The sequence below is a fragment of the Oncorhynchus kisutch genome, linkage group LG1, assembly GCF_002021735.2.
Source record: "Oncorhynchus kisutch isolate 150728-3 linkage group LG1, Okis_V2, whole genome shotgun sequence".
Lineage (NCBI taxonomy): Eukaryota > Metazoa > Chordata > Actinopteri > Salmoniformes > Salmonidae > Oncorhynchus > Oncorhynchus kisutch.
The window spans coordinates 50954964-50975408 of record NC_034174.2 but is presented as its reverse complement, the minus strand read 5'-3'; the positions used below and the strand labels follow the sequence as shown (position 1 = coordinate 50975408).

Sequence of the window (20445 nt, the reverse complement as noted above, 5' to 3'; positions counted from 1 at the left end):
CCTTCCTGTGACATCGGGTGGTGTAGGTGTCCTGGAGGGCAGGTAGTTTGCCCCCTGTGATGCGTTGTGCAGACCTCACTACCCTCTGGAGAGCCTTACAGTTGTGGGTGGAGCAGTTGCCGTACCAGGCGGTGATACAGCCCGACAGGATGCTCTCGATTGTGCATCTGTAGAAGTTTGTGAGTGCTTTTGGTGACAAGCCGAATTTCTTCAGCCTCCTGAGGTTGAAGAGGCGCTGCTGCGCCTTCTTCACGATGCTGTCTGTGTGGGTGGACACATTCAGTTTGTCCGTGATGTGTACGCCGAGGAACTTAAAACTTACTACCCTCTCCACTACTGTCCTGTCGATGTGGATAGGGGGGTGCTCACTCTGCTGTTTCCTGAAGTCCACAATAATCTCCTTTGTTTTGTTGACGTTGAGTGTGAGGTTATTTTCCTGACACCACACTCCGAGGGCCCTCACCTCCTCCCTGTAGGCCGTCTCGTCGTTGTTGGTAATCAAGCCTACCACTGTAGTGTCGTCTGCAAACTTGATGATTGAGTTGGAGGCGTGCATGGCCATGCAGTCGTGGGTGAACAGGGAGTACAGGAGAGGGCTCAGAACGCACCCTTGTGGGCCCCCAGTGTTGAGGATCAGCGGAGTGGAGATGTTGTTACCTACCCTCACCACCTGGGGGTGGCCCGTCAGGAAGTCCAGTACCCAGTTGCACAGGGCGGGGTCGAGACCCAGGGTCTCAAGTTTAATGATGAGTTTGGAGGGTACTATGGTGTTAAATGCTGAGCGGTAGTCGATGAACAGCATTCTCACATAGGTATTCCTCTTGTCCAGATGGGTTAGGGCAGTGTGCAGTGTGGTTGCGATTGCGTCGTCTGTGGACCTATTTGGGCGGTAAGCAAATTGGAGTGGGTCTAGGGTATCAGGTAGGGTGGAGGTGATATGGTCCTTGACTAGTCTTTCAAAGCACTTCATGATGGCGGAAGTGAGTGCTACGTTCATTACTATGGGACAGCTGAAGATCCAATTTGAATATTGAAACAATGTTGCAAATGTCGAAGAGACAGACAGAAAGGTTTATACAAATCTCCGCTGTTGAAAAATGTTAGTCTAAAATAAATATGAGAATGTCTAGATGCTTTTTATAGTTGAGATCAAGATTATAAATTGCTTGGCTGGGGTTGATGAGACAATGGATTGCGCAGTCAGATGGAACAGAGTAAATAGACATTTTAACTTTATAGATTTAGCCGGTGGTAACTTGTGGAATAGACAACGGCTGGAATGCTGTTTTAACCAATCAGCATTCAGGATTAGACCCACCCGTTGTATAAACAACTGTATGCAAGTGGCTGGATTTAAGAAGTGAGGGAGAAAAGATTCAACAACATAGCTTACCGACAACCACCAAGCTTGACTTCACATAGTCTTTAGTCTCCGATAACGAATGAATGCTGCTGAACCTCCCAAGTGTCTAGCGATCTAAGGCAGTGCATCACTACAGATCCTGGTTCAATCCCAGGCTGTGTCACAGCCGGCCACGACCGGGAGACCCATGAGGCAGTACACAATTGGCCCAGGATCGTCCGGGTTAGGGGAGGGTTTGGCCGGCCGAGTTGTCCTTGTCCCATTACGCTCTAGCTCTGGCGCAATGCATGCTGACACGTTCTCCAGGTGTTTCCTCTGACACATTGGTGTGGTTGGCTTCTGGGTTAAGCAAGCATTGTGTCAAGAAGCAGTGCGGCTTGGCGGGTTCGTGTTTCGGAGGACGCACGGATCTCGACCTTCACCTCTCCTGAGTCTGTACGGCAGTTGCAGCAATGGGAAAAGACGATGGACAAAAATGGGTAAAAAAAAAAAAAGCTGTGTGTATTTTTTTTATGCTGCAAAGGGAGTACCTGTATACTGTAGCTCAATGTGCTTTGAGCACCCAATAACCATATAGAACTGTTGAAGTGCTCTAATGTCTGTAAATGCTTCATAGTAAACTGGCAAATGCACTGTACTGAAGCAATAATGTTGTCTGTACTTGTTTTGTTGACTGTCTATACATTTATACTCATGCTCAAAAATGGTCACAACTGCACTCTCTGGATGTACACAATATTAATCAATAGATGACATAGGGTGTATCCGGTGTCACAATTTCAATGATCAAGCACTGCTATTTTCAATTGTGCCTTCAACCCATTACTGTACAAGCTAGAGGAGTCATGTATTTTTTTATGACATCAGCAATGTTGCTTATTAGTCAGTTAGTCTGCCACATTTAATTGGTTTAAAAGTTCATCTTTGTATCAATGTATCTAATAACACTGCTTGAGATTGTTCACATTTCCCAATTATATTTTTTTTGTGCATAAAATAAGTGTTATGATTTCTCTTCAAATAAATCGTCCCTTTTAAATAAATGAATACGCACTTTTAAAAACAGGCTTAAATCATATTAGCTGTTCTGCATTGAACATGACAATATGACTTCCATAAAATATATAAATTGTATAGAATCGTATTTTAAATTGTAGTGGACCCATGATGACTTAGTATGTATGCTAATGACTCATCTGACTAGATCATACCTAGAGCAGGTTATTGTAGTTACACAATTACTTTGTTTCAATGTGTTCCTTTGTTGGAATGAAACCATTCACATACAATGACTGTCTTCCATTTTATGACCCCACTTATATTACAGGACAATCAATACCTCGTGTGATTTTACAAAACAGATTTTAAAAAACGACCTCACCACTAACACTCAAATGCGCGTCTTTGTGGCAGCCCTGTATTTCAACACCACGGCACACAGTGCATGTTGGGAAATAACTACTAAACTATCTCCATGTTTGAGTGGTGCGCAAAATCACTGATCTTCAAATCACCTTGCGTTCCAAACAATTACATCCTAAGTGATGTAGATGAGCAAATCGGTGCAAAAAGAGCATTGCTCAGGCCCATCCTCTGCAACATGGGGCGGAGCTCGTCAGTCTCCACCTCCAGACCAGAATGTGCCCAGGGGATATACTGTAAATATCTGTGCTGAACACAGTTATCCCAATAGTTATTTCACACAATATGGTAAAATGCCAGTTACAACGGTGCAGATTTCCTAAAGCAATGCCTGTGCCTTTGCTGTAGGTATAGAACCGTGTCGGGGTCAAAGTTCGTGGCTCTCAGCTGTGTGTGGAGCACATACAGTACACATACTGTAGAAGAATACACAAACAGCACTCTTATGAAAAGAAATGTTACTCAGCTGTCCCCATATGAGAAACCCTTTTGGTTCCATGGAAAACACTATGGAAATTATTCTACATGGAACCCAAAAGTGTTCTACCGTGGAACTAAAAAGGGTTACAACTGAAGAACCCTTTTAGGTTGTAGATAGCACCTTTTTTTCTGAGAGTGTAGAGGAGCCTTGTTGACCTTGTGTCAGAGAACATGACAGGTATCCAGATTGAGTGAAGCCTTTGACAAATGGCGAGACCTTTGCTTAAAGTATAACTGACGGCATTTTAGCAACATGAAATCTCATTCAAATCTGTTCATACACACCCCCAGGAAGAATATGACCCTTTAAAAAATATATATATAATCTGACAAGCGAGCACTTAGATATGGTTTTCATAAGTTCTTAGAATGGAATTACATATACATATATACATACATATGAGCTAAAATTTAAAGAATGAACACTAGATAAACCCTCAAACTTGTTTAGCTAGTTCCCTGTCAAAATTGCACTAATAAATAATGGGGAATTGTAGCCTACTTGTCCTTCTGCAGCAGCTTGCCTACCAATGCATTAATTATTGTCCCAACCAAGCACCCAAGCTAACTGGCTAAAGTTGGCTCGCTTGCTAGCTAACTACATCCAGACACAAATTAATGCCTCGCTCTGACCATTTTTACTCGCCGTAGCACAGCTGGTTAAGCTGTTAACATGTTATCTAGCGTGTTCATGACTAACAATTATATGTTTTGCCTAAGTTTACTGACACCGGTCATATCTAGCGAGTGTTGAGCATTCGTAAATTCAGCAGTTATTCTGCACTCTGGCACACAGACGAGAGTGCTCTGAAATCAGAGTAGATAGCCAGAGTGAATTTGCGAATGCATGAGGTATGCTAACTGGATAACAGTATTTCAAGTTCTTGCTAGCTAACCAAATGACACTTGCATCTCTAACTGTATATAGCCACCGAAAAACGACATGAGGGGAAAAGGTCAGTCACTCACCTACTCCTTCAATTACATTACATAGCAGCTATATATATATATAGCTAATGTTAGGCTCCGTGTTTTTAGCTTGGTACATAAATAGAAATCAGTCAATTGAAATAAATTCATTAGGTCCTAATCTATGGATTTCACATGACTGGGAATACAGATACATCTGTTGGTCACAGATACCTAAAAAAAAAGGTAGGGCCGTGGATCAGAAAACCAGTCAGTATCTGGTGTGACCAACATTTGCCACAGGCAGCGCGACATATCTCCTTCGCATAGAGTTGATCAGGATGTTGATTGTGGCCTATGGAATGTTGTCCCACTCCTCTTCAATGGCTGTGCAAAGTTGCTGGATGTTGGCGGGAACTGGAACACGCTGTCGTACACATTGATCCAGAGCATGCCAAACATGCTCAATGGGTGACATGTCTGGTGAGTATGCAGACCATGGAAGAACTGGGACATTTTCAGCTTCCAAGAATTGTGTATAGATCCTTGTGACATGGGGCCATGCATTACCATACTGAAACATGAGGTGATGGCGGCAGCTGAATGGCACGACAATGGTCCTCAGTATCTCGTCACGGTATTTTGGAGGATTCAAATTTCCATAGATGAAATGCAATTGTGTTCGTTGTCCGTAGCTTATGCCTACCCATACCATAACCCCACCGCCACCATGGGGCACTATGTTCACAACGTTGACATTAGCAAACTGCTCGCCCACACGATGACCGGGATTCATCTGTGAAGAGCACACTTCTCCAGCATGCCAGTGGCCATCAAAGGGGCCAATTTGCCCACTGAAGTCAGTTACGACGTTGAACTGCAGTCAGGTCAAGACCCTGGTGAGGATGACAAGCAAGCCGATGAGCTTCCCCGAGTTTGTGCAGAAATTCTTTGGTTGTGCAAACCCACAGTTTCATTAGCTGTCTGGGTGGCTGGTCTCAGACGATCCTGCAGGTGAAGAAGCCGGATGTGGGGGTCCTGGGCTGGCGTGGTTACACGTGGTCTGCAGTTGTGAGGCCGATTGGACATACTGCCAAATTCTCTAAAATGACGTTAGAGGCGGCTTATGGTAGAGAAATGAACATTAAATTATCTGGCAACAGCTCTGGTGGACATTCCTGCAGTCAGCATGTCAATTGCACGCTCCCTCAAAACTTGAGACATCTGTGGCATTGTGGACCAACACTTTACAAGTTGCGTTGATATTTTTGTTCAATGTACATGAAACAATTCAACAACTTAAAGTCTATCACTATCAAATTGACTGGGGCTGTTGTTGAACTGACAACAAGAGATTTGCTGAACCCAGTCAATTTGACAACAAAAGCCAGTCTGTCTTTTGTTGACCAATAAGAGGGCTGCACCATTAGAATGCAATTTTCTGTGGGCCGAAGAAAACATTTGGTGGAAAAAATATTGTGAACCACTATCATTCCACTATTACTGTTGTAATTACAGTATATAAAGGCCATTTTCTGAAATTACAATGCAAAAATATTACATATATCTCCTTTAAAGGGATATTTTGGTGAAATTACATATTTATATATATGTTTCTTTACCTTGAAAGCAGTTTATAGACAAGGAGTCCACACTTTGGGTTTGTTAAACTACCCACTGCCAACAAATGTAATTTCTATGTACTATCCCTTGTCTTAAGGCCTTCCCACACCGTACTTTGGATTCATCTTTTATGATTATTACATGTCACTGTGCGATGTGACCAAATTAAAATATTGATATCAACCTGGCCAGATTATAGATTTTCTTCAGTTCTGTCATCACATTTTGTGACTGCCTTGCAAGGCTACGTCAACAGACGTAGGCTACGTCAACTGCGATGTAGGCTACATCAACTGGGCGTGTCAAGCATGGCGTCAAAAGAACAACAACAAGCTGTTGCTGTGATGTTGGCGGTATTTTGTCTCGAGGAACCAAAGAAAAGAAAAAGGGTATGGACCCGTTTATGGCTGGGAACGAGGGCAGTATGGGCATGCCAGCATGGCGTCATTGGCCATGTTCCTATTGGTCAGTCACCGGGATCGGCTCGTAACACCAGCCACACTATACAATGAAGGCATAACAAAAATTGGACACTGACAGAACTTGACAAAGCCTACAACCGCACGTAGTGGTACTTAATTGGCAGACCTAGGCCTTGTCATACTGAACGAGCCAAGACCTCCGACAATCATTTACGACCTAAGAATTTGCCTACGACGTGGACATTTTGTCTGGGACGGCAAAATCGTGGCATAAGATGGCTAAAATCGTACAGTCGCGGCGGGCCTTTAGGTATACTTTATCAGACAGGGTTCCAAGCCTCCAGGGGTGTCACTGTTGATGCTAGCACAATATTAAGAGTGTAGACATGAAGACTGGTAATAATAATGACTATCATGACAGCTCATCTTTCTGAACATTGGACACAAATCGGCTTTCCATACTTTCTTTCAAAACAACTACAAAACAGCTTGATTTTACCTCAATATTTCAAACATTCACACAGTAAATTCCACATATTGCACAGCTGGATTCTTATCCTTGATGTTGACCGGTCCACCAGCATTCCAGACAGGGACACACAAAAACAGCAGTGTTTATGTGTTTATTTGAATATGTCAGAAGTTATGGTAGATATTCCAAATGTCTCCGTGTGATCTAACCGCAGTTTGTTGACATCGAGACGCAAATGTCACAATGATAGTCAATGCCATGCTCTGTACACACCAGAGACACTCGCTACAGTACAAAGAAGACGCTGACATCAGTCACATTTCCAAAGGATGTCATACACCTTTGAGTCATAAGGCCAACACTCAAAGGCACTAATATGAAGACTTTCAGCACCCCTGTGAGATAAATACTATTTTCAGACAGCTTGTGTTCCTCTTAGTCTGACTGTAGAATGGAACATTGTTGGTGACAATAGAAACTTTGAAAGAAAAAAACAAGGTTTGTTGGTGGTGTCATAGAGTTTGGTCATTTTGAGATAATGTGCACTATACTGTAGGTGCATTTTACACATACAAAGGCAACAGTTCAATCTCCAGTGGCTCATTGTTACAGTACAAAATAATTTGCCTAGTTTAGTCAACTTCTCCATCTTGAGAAAGTGTCCAATTCCCAGTTGTGAGGACATCTCATCTTAAAGCCACTCTTACCTTTGATATGAAAGATATCTTTAGTTAGTTGCTTAGAGTTCACCAGGTTAGGTCTCTCAGTAACAAGTGTTATTGTGCTTTGGAGAGTCCCGGGATCCATGTTAAAATTGTCTGTAACAATTATCTTGAGCCCTCTGTCATAGGTTATACAAATGTTGTTATAAAGCAACAGCTGCTAAAAGTCATACAAACAGCTGATATCAGCTGTCTGATATTTGACTACTTCAAGCTGCCACGACACAAGCAATAAGCTAGTGGGGACTGGGCACGACTTCATGCTTACAACTGCATTACCTAGTCCTTATGACAGACGGTTCAAACAAAGCCTACTCCTAAGAAGAGTTACTTCATCGAAACTTCAGGTACTCCGGCGTGGAGTAGTTGAACAGCAGGAAGTCCATGTGGTATAGGTTGTACAGCTTCTTCTGGTAGAAGGGGCTGATGCTGTGGAAGAACTGGGCAGCCATGTCTCCCGTAGTCCTGGTGCTCTTGGCTGAGGTGGGGAAGGTCACCTGGCCCTTCACCCCGGCCAGCTGCAGCACGTAGCGGGAGTCCTGCTCCAACGTCTCGTACTTGCCCACCACATCATAGTGGATGAGGCAGGGGTGGCACAGCGTGTGCACCCGCTCCCAGTGCTCGTTGAAGGGCTCCTCACGCTGCGTGGCCGGGTCCACCAGGTAGTACACAAATTCCTCAAAGGAGACGTCGTCGCCCCGCTCCAGCGCCTCGGCCTGCGGGTCAGGCCGATGCTGGCGGATGATCTTGGTGCCATAGCGCTTGTGGAAAGCTGTGTTGTAGCTCCGTGTGAACTTGTTGCGGTAGGCCGAGACCAGCCGCTCAAAAGGCTCGCGCACAAACACAAACTTCAGGTAAGAGCGCAGTCGCTGGTTGATCTGGGAGGTGGAGTACTCAGAGAGGGTGCGTAGGTTGCCCGGCACGTGGGCCTCATTGGCGGGAATGGCGAGGGGGTCGCGGTGGGGGCCGGCGGCGCCTGTCAGGACCATGAGAACTCGTTTCCAGTTGGTGCAGGCCACCTTGGGCACGTAGCAGTAGAGCAGGCCATGCTGGTCGTCCACAATGATGTGCTTGAGGTCCTCAGGGATGAGGACGCGGCGCTTGCGCGTGTACGAGCGGCAGGCGTCTTCCAGCAGCTCCCGCCGACCCTGGTGGGTCACCTGCACTGCCGACTGCTCCAGCTACAGGAGAAGAGAGGAGAGGATTTAGTGAGTATTCCAGGTAGTGACATAAAAAAAAAACAGCTTGAATTTGTCTGAAATTCTGGTAGATGTCTCGTGTTGTTTGATCACAGTTTGTTTTCTTGAGGTGAGTAGAAAGTGAGATGGTTATGGCTGGGGGATACTTTATATCCATGTTACTGAACACATTGGCATATTTCAACAGGTTAACACAGGAAGTTTCAACACTCATCAGATTGCAGAATGGGAGACAAGAAACTGGTCTACACAATACGAAAAAATATATATTTAATGAGGCTGAACACAAGGCTGGACAATCTACGAAGGGTTCTGGCCCCACAACAACCCCTAGCCCAAACACACTTCAAGTACATCCAAAATAATTGGATAGGTATAGGCAATGTTGTTGTAGCGCCACCTTGCCCGTATCTTGATTAATCAACAAAAGTATAATAACACCATTGCTTTTCTCGAAATAACAACTTGCACTTGTATTTTCTTAGTAGCACTGGCTTTGCAGATAGTTTATTGAGGAGAAATGTATGTACTATGACATGTGGTCGTCTCACCTACATATCTTAAGATGGATGCACTAACTGTAAGTCACTCTGGATAAGAGTGTCTGCTAAATGACTAAAATGTCAAATGTAAAAATGAAGGGGAAAGGGGAGACCTAGTCAGTTGCACAACTGAATGCATTCAACCAAAATGTGTCTTCTGCATTAAACCCAACCCTCTGAATCAGAGAGGCTAGATGGATGGAATTTTGTTTACATGTTGCTTATACCCATCCAATTCTTTCAGATTTACACAAGTACCTTATTAGGGGCTAGGGGTTGTGTCTGTATGGGGCCATTTTCAACCCGAATATGAGGGGGAAAAAAACACCCTTTCAAAAGTAAGGCTTGGACCTTCTCAGTCTATTGACATTAGGAAGTTACTTGCAGGGGCAGAAACGCTCCTCGCATTCCAACGTCACTTCATAGAATTCATTCTACACCTTGTCCTTACCCGCACAGAAAATTCATTCTGAAAAGGAGTTCGCTACGTGCTTATGTAATAGTATAAATGTCTGGGAGATTAACCGTAATAGGCATAATCTGTCCAAGAATGGAGCTAATCCCCAGAAAATTGAGAGTATGCGGAGAGGTAGAAAATAAGATGAAAATGTGTGCATTAGGGAATCTGCATCCGAGACGAGTATGTTCGTGCTGAATGACTCTGAATTACATCTTCTCTAAATGATCTTATTGTTTGTCAAATTTAAGACTTGATAGTTGAGTTTTGATAGTTGAGTTTTAATGACCCATTTCTCTCCCATGTGCACACACACTGTAGCTGGATGTCATAATCATATTTACTGTAAATCTCTCCCATCGACACACTGTCAATACCAACACTACTGGTCAACCAGTTCAACTTGGCTTCCTTCCTGTACAAAACCTGTATTTACTCCTTCCATTTACTCAGCCAAATGCAGAGGCTCTCAGTTTGTGTCTGTGTCTGGTGGCATATGTGAGCTGGTTTGAGAAGACACTGTTTACACTGAAAGCTCAAGGACACACTCAAGCAGGCTACAACGATGCCAACTCTGAGCCTTCACTCATTGTGTAGCTGGGAAGTTATATCTCTCTATAAAACACAATTTTGTCAAGCAGAAGTTATCAAGTAAAAGATCAAGTAAAAACTATAACTTTATCTTTTGGCACCAGGTAAGCAATTTCTTATCAATGTCATCCATTATCAATAACAGTGTAAAGACTATCTTATATGACAATCTTGAGTGGAATTAGTGGAGCAATATGTATTTTTATGGTACATACTCTTACCTTGTCGGCTACGACTGACCTCAAGTAGATTCAATGGGTTCCTCGTAAACCTAACACGCAAACCACACCGGCCCCGTTGCATGTGCAAGCGTTGCAAAATCCATTTCCACGTACATATTATTCAACCATTTCACCCACACCGCTCATGCGCGTGAACGAGCATCTGCATAGGCCAAGCGCTAAAATACAACTTGGTTCTATTTGACACACATGACGCGCTGCAAGTCCCGCCTCTCCCATCTTCTCATTGATTTTCAGGAGCATGAAACCCCACATGGATGAACGATTAATCATAGATAACTTACTAAAAACTCAGAGATCATAATTTGGAGGTCATGTGAATTAAAGATTTTAATTGCCTATTTCAAAGTCATGCCCCCCCCCCCCCCCCATCCTTGAATTTTCCTAAATAAGTCTATTCAACACACTGTCATTGTTCGAATTTCGATATCACAAAGAGAGTTTGTGTTAAAAACAGTTTTAGGAGGACATGTCATTGCCCTGTATTTTTTTGATACCTTAAGTGGTCTTAAAATTAGAGAGGGCTTAGACTAGGTTTAAACTCAAGAGGGTTTAATAATAGAGAAACAAATGAATGATACCGATGAAGTGTGTGTCAGTCATGCTGGTGTCGGCAGTAGAGAGTAGAGAGAGTTACGCCGCTGCTGCACAACATGCTGGTGCTCTATTGTACATTAGGGGATATGTTTTCTTGGTCTTGGATACACAGAGTGATAGCAATACAGAACCTTCCCTTTATTCTATGATTCTTCCCTTCTCTTCTTCTTTCTGGGAAACATGTTCTGGTTTAGAGATTGGCACTGGCAGCTCTTTCATCTCTATGTGAACAGACGGATCATTCACCTTTCTGTTCTCTCCCGATCCTCCTGTTCTCTCTCCTCCACAGTACGATCATTATGCAAACTCTGTTCTCTCCTGATCTCAGGGGCTCCTCCTCAGTACGATCATCACCCAAACTCTCTCTGCCTTCTTCTGTCGTCCGATCGATAAGGTGTGCTAAACGTGATACCAATTGGCAACATTCCTGTGTCCTCAGAGTGTTTTTCTTGAACAGGGACAGTGACTGTGAAGGTGACAGCATCTGTAATTCCCCTCTGGTAATTGCCCTGATCAGAAAGCTTTAAATCGGTAAGGGTGAGAGAAAGGTCTCCCTGTCGGTAAGTATCTATGATATTTGACCCAGATACCCTGTTCTAAAATCTAGGGCCATAGGTAAAAATTATCTCCTATGACAGACAAAACATTCTTCTGATCTTTTTCCAATAGACCTGTACCTCACTGTCAGGGGTAGGGTTGCAAAGAATCGGAAACATTCTGGTACATTTTCTGGAAATTCTCCATGGGAAGTTAAGCCCTGAAATTTGGGGAATTTGGCTTAAATTCATTGAAAAAAGTTAACTTATAACAGTTAACTTGTAACTTTTTTTGTGGGATGCACATAAGGCAATTCTAGGTCTTTGGCATATTTTGATTAAACTACCCCCAATTCAATACAATCACATGTACAGCTGATTCTCAAGATCTTGTACACTAATGAGATGCTATTGAACCCACACTACTACACCGTCTGAGCCAAGGACTACACGCTTTCTGGTAAGTTATGATTACAATACTGGGTGGGGTGAAAATATTTTAAATGACATACTAGATTGTTTGTTAACTAGTAAATAGTTGCCTACAGCAAAGTGTGTTTAAATCATTTCTAACTTGTTAACAATTTCTGCTAGTTAGTTTTTGCTATCATGTGGATTTTAGCTTGCTTGAGCCTGCTAACTGAGGAGTGTTAATTCACCTGTTTCCATACATGTTTCATTTAACAAAAAATTATCTTACAAAGGAGTTGTTTAATCTAACTGCTTAACTATTTATCTGTACATGGAATTGTATTTGTTTTTTTTAACTCATTTTTTCCTAATCTTTACAGAAAAACGCAATGGGCACTATCTGATGTGTGGAGACATTTCACTGCAGCTAATGAAGGAAAAGCTGTGTACATTTCCAAATACTGTGCCAAATCATATGTGAAGAATGCAACAAAGATGCAGAATCATCTGGCCAAGTGCATAAAGTTACCTCACCGCTCACAACAAGCAACCTCTGACAAAAGTCCCTCTACTTCTATTCGAGGTGAACATTATTAATCAGTCACTGAGTTTTTGAACTCGTTCAATTTGGTTTAAATAATGCAAAAACAACGTGTTGGAGAAGAAAGTAAAAGTGCAATATGTGCCATGTAAAAAAGCTAACGTTTAAGTTCCTTGCTCAGAACATGAGAACATATGAAAGCTGGTGGTTCTTTTAAAATGAGTCTTCAATATTCCCAGGTAAGAAGTTTTAGGTTGTAGTTATTATAGGACTATTTCTCTCTATACCATTTGTATTTCATATACCTTTGACTATTGGATGTTCTAACAGGTACTTTAGTATTTGCAGCCTAATCTCGGGAGTTGATAGGCTTGAAGTCATAAACAGTGCAATGCTTGAAGCATTGCGAAGAGCTGCTGGCAATACAGCCTGCTGCTGCCTACCACCGCTCAGTCAGACTGCTCTATCAAATCGTAGACTTAATTATAATATAATAACACACAGAAATACGAGCCTTAGGTCATTAACTTGGTCAAATCCAGAAACGATCATTTCGAAAACAAAACATTTATTCTTTCAGTGAAATACGGAACCGTTCCGTATTTTATCTAACGGGTGGCATCCATAAGTCTAAATATTGCTGTTACATTGCACAACCTTCAATGTTGCCATAATTACGTAAAATTCTGGCAAATTAGTTCGCAACGAGCCAGGCGGCCCAAACTGTTGCATATACTCTGACTCTGTGTGCAATGAACTCAAGAGAAGTGACACAATTTCCCTAGTTTAATATTGCCTGCTAACATGAATTCCTTTAAAACTAAATATGCAGGTTTAAAAATATATACTTCTGTGTAATGATTTTAAGAAAGGCATTGATGTTTATGGTTGGGTACATTTGTGCAAAGATTGTGCTTTTTTTTCGCAAATTCGTAAATTATCCCCCGTTTGGCAAAGTTGGCTGTCTTTGTTTGGAAGACATTGTCTTCACACAGTTCGCAATGAGCCAGGCAGCCCAAATGGCTGCATATACCCTGAATCTGTTGCACAGAATGCAAGAGAGTGACACAATTTCCCTAGTTAAAAGAAATTCATGTTAGCAGGCAATATTAACTAAATATGCATGTTTAAAAATATATAATTGTGTATTGATTTTAAGAAAGGCGTTGATGTTTATGGTTACGTACACATTGGTGCAACGACAGTGCTTTTTTCACGAATGCGCTTGTTAAATCACCTGTTTGGCGAAGTAGGCTGTGATCCAATGATAAATTAACAGGCACCACATCAATTATATGCAATGCAGGACAAGCTAGATAAACTAGTAATATCATCAACCATGTGTAGTTAACTAGTGATTATGTTAAGATTGATTGTTTTTTATAAGATACGTTTAATGCTAGCTAGCACCTTACTGTGGCTCCTTGCTGCACTCGCATAACAGGTAGTCAGCCTGCAACGCAGTCTCCTCATGGAGTGCAATGATTGGTGTCCAAAAATGCCGATTACCGATTTAATTAATCTGCCATTCCGATTAATCGGTCTACCTTTAATCTCCACCCCTCAACCAGTATTCTACAAGAGCATAGACACAAGGGACAACTGACACACCGGTCTCTACATTGCAGATGAGCTGAAGGCAGTCATCAATGACCTTGGAGCACAGAAGGTATTTGCACTAGTGACAGACAATGCTGCGAACATGAAGGCTACTTGGTCTAAAGTGGACGAGTTCTACCCTCACATCACACCCATTGGCTGTACTGCTCATGCATTGAATCTGCTCCTCAAGGACATCATGGCACTGAAAACTATGGATAGACTCTACAAGAGAACAAAGGAAATGGTTAGGTATGTGAAGGGTCATCAAGTTATAGCAGCAACTTACCTCACCAAGCAAACTGAGCAGAATAAGAGCACCACTTTGAAGCGGTCAAATCCAGAAACACCCGTTGGGGTAGTGTTGTCATCATATATTTGTCTCCTGGAGGGGAAGGAGTCTCTCCAATAAATGGTCATATCACAGTCTGCCGATATGGACAGCCCCATCAAGAGGATTCTCATGGATGATGTATTTTGGGAGAGAGTAGTAAGCAGCCTGAAACCTATAGCAGTGGCCATTGCACGGATTGAGAGAGACAATGCCATCCTGTCTGATGTTCAGACTCTGCTTGCAGATGTAAGAGAAGAAATCCATACTGCCCTGCCCACTACACTATTGCTCCATGCAGAGGAAACTATAGTTCTGAAATACATCAAAAAGCGTGAAGACTTCTGCCTGAAGCCCATACATGCTGCAGCGTACATGTTGGGCCCCAAGTATGCTGGCAAGAGCACCCTGTCTGGTGCAGAGATCAAGAAGGCCTATGGTGTCATCACTACTGTGTCTCGCCACCTTGGCCTGGATGAGGGCAAGGTTCTTGGCATTCTGGGGAAGTACACTTCCAAGCAAGGGCTTTGGGATGGAGATGCAATATGGCAGTCGTGCCAACATATCTCATCAGCCACCTGGTGGAAGGGACTTTGTGGATCTGAGGCTCTTTCCCCTGTTGCCTTCATCATCCTTAAAATACCACCAACATCAGCCGCCTCAGAGCGCAACTGTTCCTTGTTTGGGAACACACACACCAAAGCATGCAACAGGCTGACCAATACAAAGGTTGAAAAATTGGTGGCCATCTGGGCAAATTTGAGGCTTTTTGAGCCTGACAACAAGCCATCCTCAACAAGGTTGTAAAGTGACAGTGAAGATGAGGCCTCAGAGTCTGATGTTCAAAAGGTGGACATTGAGGAGGTCCAGGAAGAAGACATGGAAGCCTGAGAGGAAGACAACCAAAGCTTTAGTTTCTAGACTATCATTTTACAGATGTATGTTGAAAACGTTTTTGGGAGATGCGATGGATCATTGGGAATCATTCAATATTCCCTTTCTTTTGTTGTTCAGTGAAATCATCCCATGTGAAGAGTCAACTCATTTAATTAAAGTTTAATTCGTAACAATTTGTTTTTATTTTTTTTCTGTTGGAAGGATTGAATCATTTGCAATTATGTCAACTTATGATCAGGTAAAAGGTTTATGTTTCTGTCTCTATATGATATGGTAAATATATCCAATGCTAAAAACTTCTACATTTAAATGGTATTAATATAAATGTGCATATATTTGCATTAATTCCCGTTAATTCCCACGGAAAGTGTCCAAACCCTAGTCAGGAGTTTTTCAGTTGAGCCGTGGCAAGTAAGCTTCACGTTATCTCCAACATGAGCAGATTTTACATTGGGGACCAAAACGACTAGTTCTACATCCTGTAAAATGTTGTTATTGCAGAAACACTCATAGTAGCCCAGCTGAGGTAATGGTGAGAGAGAGGTCTCCATTCTGGAGTTTAACCCTGTTTTCAAAGCCCTCGACCTGGGGTGAAAATCCTGTTGATCAACTAGCCACCATCTTCTGGTTATCGTACATTGGTAAAATAACAACTCAATATTTATCTCCCAGGACAAATAAGTTAGCAATAGAGGCTAGATAAATGTCCATGAATATTTCATGTGTGTTTGACATGACCCGCAATTAATATAGTTGGTTCACAGTTGGTTTAAATATTTTTACCTGCGAGTCATGATCGCGTCTGGTATGGATGAACAAAATCTAAATGCTTGCGATGGCGCATGCGGACGTACGTGCATGGCCAGTGTAGTCAGCATATAAGGGTAGTCAGCATATAAGGGTAACTTAAGCATGCAAGGTCAACTCTCCATGCATTGTAAAACCTTTGCCTAAGTTACATTTCCAGTATAAAGTAATTACACCCTTTCGTGTTCCAAAACTAAAGTTAGACAAATCAGAATAATATTTGTTAAAATCTTCCACCAGTTTTGCTTGCTGCCTGCATAAACTCAAACACATTTCCTCAAAGTATAGCAAGAGCACAGAGTTCCACTTTGGACAAGCTAAGTGCAAAATAACTAAAAAGAAAACTGCAAGCGATTATAAGTAAATAATGTCTCAAGCAGTTCTGTCATTTGGCATGAGCCTCAGACTACCCTCCCTGTATGATTTAATTGGCAACAGCCAAGCTAATTTCTCTCACATTCTCTCCAAGTCTTAGTTCTGGAACAGTCCCTACGTAATGTCATACTGTATAATATACCACAACATGTACATACAAACACATCCCGGAACTATGTATGTTTTCTACATTACAAATACCCTGGAGTAATGCCCATGTAATGTAAAATGTTGCCATAAGGTTTTTAGCGAACCTTGTGTTGATGAAAAGTAATTGCAGAGAGTTCCAGGCCACAGGTTAGCTTTTTGCCTCTGCTGACACCAGAATGTCAAACCGTCATAGTGACACACTGTATAGATGTTTGTTTAGAAGAAGAATGTCATGAGGTATTTAAGTAGCCTATAAAGTACAACTCTATAGGCTACTTATTAGGGATTCATATTTTCCCGTTTAAATACTGGAGTTTAAATACCGGGAATAATTCCTACTAACAGAGAGAGTCCGGGGAAATACCGCAAAAATACCCACTTAAAGAATTACCCACTTAAAGTGTTTAAAACCAAGATATGGTCACTATGCCAGGGTTAAGAGGGGCGCTGCACCGGCTTGGTTGTGCCACTATGTAAAGATTTTAGCGCAAATTAAACAGATATTTTAGTAATGTTATAGTAACTATCTTTGATCGCCAATGCCATTGTTGTGAATTGCAAAACAGGCCATTCATAAATTCTGAGCGTTATCATGTTCCTCAATTAATTCATCGCATTTCAGCGGTAGGCTATCTCGACACAGAGGCCCCCAGGACACACCCCGAATAAAGCGTTGTAGAATCAAACAAAGTTTGCAACGGCAGTCAAACAAAGGTCAAACGACCAAAGTTGCTACGCTTGCTAGGTAACCTCCTTCAACGAATGTCAGAATATCTCCTCTATTTGGCAAAATCAAGTTGATGATCATACAGCTTGCAGATCAGCTCATGAATAACCGGGAGCTGAAGAGTGGAAAAAGTTTAAATGTCAAGATAAAAATATTCATATCTACTCTCATACTGTTTGTTGATCACACATTCTCTACTGAAGCTCTCATATGGGCAGCAAGTACGAGACAGCGCAGAGAAGCAGGGAAAATGTTATAACGGTATTTTGACAGCCATAGGCGATTACAGAATAAGGTTAGGAATTTTCATAAGGGACAGGACTCAGGATTTTGGGTTTCAGTGGGATTGGGACTGGATAGGAAAATAGCTTAGGCTGTAGGACAGGAGAAGTTAGAATTTCCCCTCATGAATTGTTAACAGACAGAGATGTCTATGTAGTGAATTGTGCAGATTCAATTTGTGACTGTCTGAAGAGTCACAATGACAGCTCAGAGAGGCACACGTTATTTTATAGGCCATACTGTAGGGGTTTATTGTAGGGCTCATAAACTGCAGTCTGGTGTGTGTGCAGTACTGCAGTATCAATTATGCATGTGTGTCACACCCTGACCTTAGAGAGCCTTTTTATTGTCTATTTTGGTTAGATCAGGGTGTGACTAGGGTGGGTACTATAGTTTGTATATTTCTATGTTGGCCTGGTATGGTTCCCAATCAGAGGCAGCTGTCTTTCGTTGTCTCTGATTGGTGATCATATTTAGTTGGACGTTTCGTTACTCTTTATTTTGTTTTGTTGCTGGTTCAATTTAATAAATATGATGAATTCTTTCCACGCTGCACCTTGGTCCAATCCTTCAAACAACGAATGTAACAGTGTGCTTTGAATTTATGGTGACTTTGTGTGAAGTAAATACACTAGGTTTAAGGATTCCATGCGACAACCTGTTCGGATAAGGTGCCATTTAATTTTTTGCTAATCTGCTGCTGCGCATGTCGTGCATTTTGTAGTATTGCAGAAGTGCAACATTGGAGACATTTTTTGGTAATTTCCCAGATCTTGTCATTCAATTTTTTCAGGAAATGTGAAGAGTGTTCCTGGGACAGTCCCGGGATCCCAGTTACCCATGTTAATCCCTAACTATTTATAGGGAACTTTATACTGCACCCTATCACTGTCTGGACTTTTTTTCAACAGTGGTATGACAAGTCAAAAGAGGGAGGGAGAGAGAGGGGGAGATAGATGCTAGCAAAGTTACAATGTCAGTTATTTTATTTTGAACAAGATGGTTTTATGCCCACCACACCTGAGAAGGAGGCAAAAATAACTGTGTGAATTCGCTTTGCATTATAACTAATCTTTTTTCATCCTAAGCATCTAAAATAATTGTATTTTGCTAACCAATGTCTGACTGCAGTCTGGAATCGCCAAGTCAGGGCTAGAAATGAATCATCTTCAAATAATTTTCTGCTGTGAAATTTTACGCAGACGTTTGAACTATTGTCTGCTGAGTAACTTCAAAAGAGCTGTACTAGACAGTAAACAAACCTCAAAAAAGGTCAAGGGTCGCACCTGTGTCAATCACTGACTGTCACCGGTAACTACAGCAGACAGTTTCAAAGGCTTAAGATGTACAGATTTCAAGACACCCGACCCTTGTAGCTTAAGGTACATCTGTAGTGCAATGTGGGCTTAATAGTTATGATTTAATCTAAATCTGCTTTTACAGACAAACCATTCACATCAGAGATGGAATGAAACATGAAACAGATCACGCATATATTAATTCGAGATTTCGGCTGTCCGCGCACACAAAATGTTTTCATGAGGTAAGTTGAAGTTCGGTAGCCAAAGTCTTACAACCCTTTGCGGTGATACAGTAGGTCAACAGTAGGGGTGGGAAATATGGACGGGATTCTTCAATTAAGTGTTTGCTGTCATTCAACGAGAGAGCGCAGCAGAATTAAATGTCAGCTTTCCTCAACCAATAAGGTTAACACTCTCACATTATACAGAACTTTCAGCAAGTAAACAGCAAAGGCTCCGAATATTTTTTGGAAAACTTGAAAAACTCACAAAACATGTTCAGTGGTCATCAACATTCATGTAGCTATAAATTCATCAGCCAATGATGTGAAGGCTACCTGGTGGTGGGCGGGACTTACCTGGTCACTGTCATAGAGCATCTGGAGTGGACTTCTTCCTGACTTTCCCTGGCCGCTGCTCCTCCCACTGCCCTGCGGTGAGGCTGAGAAAACACACACAGGTACACATATCTAGGTCAGTACAGGCAGATGACCTATAGTACACACTCAAGAACGCTAGCCATCTCTGCTGCATTCTAAATTGGTATCCACACACTCCATGTTATGCCATTGTGGCAAATCATCAGGTATGGCAAGTTATTACTGAACTTTCAATCTGAATGCAAATGTCATGATTGTTTAATGTTGAGCCCAATGCTTGATAAGCGACCACTCTGACACAGCCTAGTTGAAACTAGGGCAAAATGTATTTTACGTCCGTGCCATAGTTAGTGTTAGTGAAAATGCGCAACTTCCTAAAAAAGGGTTATTCATTCCTAAAAAGAGATAATCATGAATCATGTTAAATGTAAAGGTATGAATGTAACCACAATCAGAGACTTTAATATAGCCTAATAGAAAGTCACAAATACAGTTGAGTCACAGGGAGACCAGAAAGAGAAACTCACCCATGTGTAATTTTTTACATACTGTACACACTACTACACACCTGAGGGTCATTAAACACTAACAAAGAGGTGCGCACACCCAAACTACATTCCATACAACACTTACCTACAGGTTGTCATAGAAGCACACAGAGAAAAGAGAGAGTATTTTATGTAAAACCAGGCCTCAAAAAGGACTGTGCATCCATTCAGACTACTGTATCTTTTACTGTAGCTCTCTCCTAAACATACAAGGCAGCAACACTACTGAAAACAGCACTCCTTTATGGGAGCAGAGGAGGTGGAAGGAAGTATGAAGCGAAAAAGGGTGAAAATTAGCTT

General features: G+C 42.0%; 1 protein-coding gene across 1 annotated transcript in view; it reads right to left on the bottom strand.

Annotated features, from left to right (window-relative positions):
- Positions 1-6823: 6823 nt before the first annotated feature.
- LOC109898265 (carbohydrate sulfotransferase 11) overlaps positions 6824-20445 on the bottom strand; it is a 28958-nt gene continuing 15336 nt past the window's right edge. Inside the window, exons 2-3 of the mRNA XM_020493205.2 lie at positions 19577-19659; positions 6824-8594 (exon numbers count right to left, since the gene is read on the bottom strand). Coding sequence (XP_020348794.1) covers positions 7746-8594; positions 19577-19659 — 932 coding nt within the window. The 3' untranslated portion in view covers positions 6824-7745. The remainder of the gene's footprint in view (positions 8595-19576; positions 19660-20445) is intronic.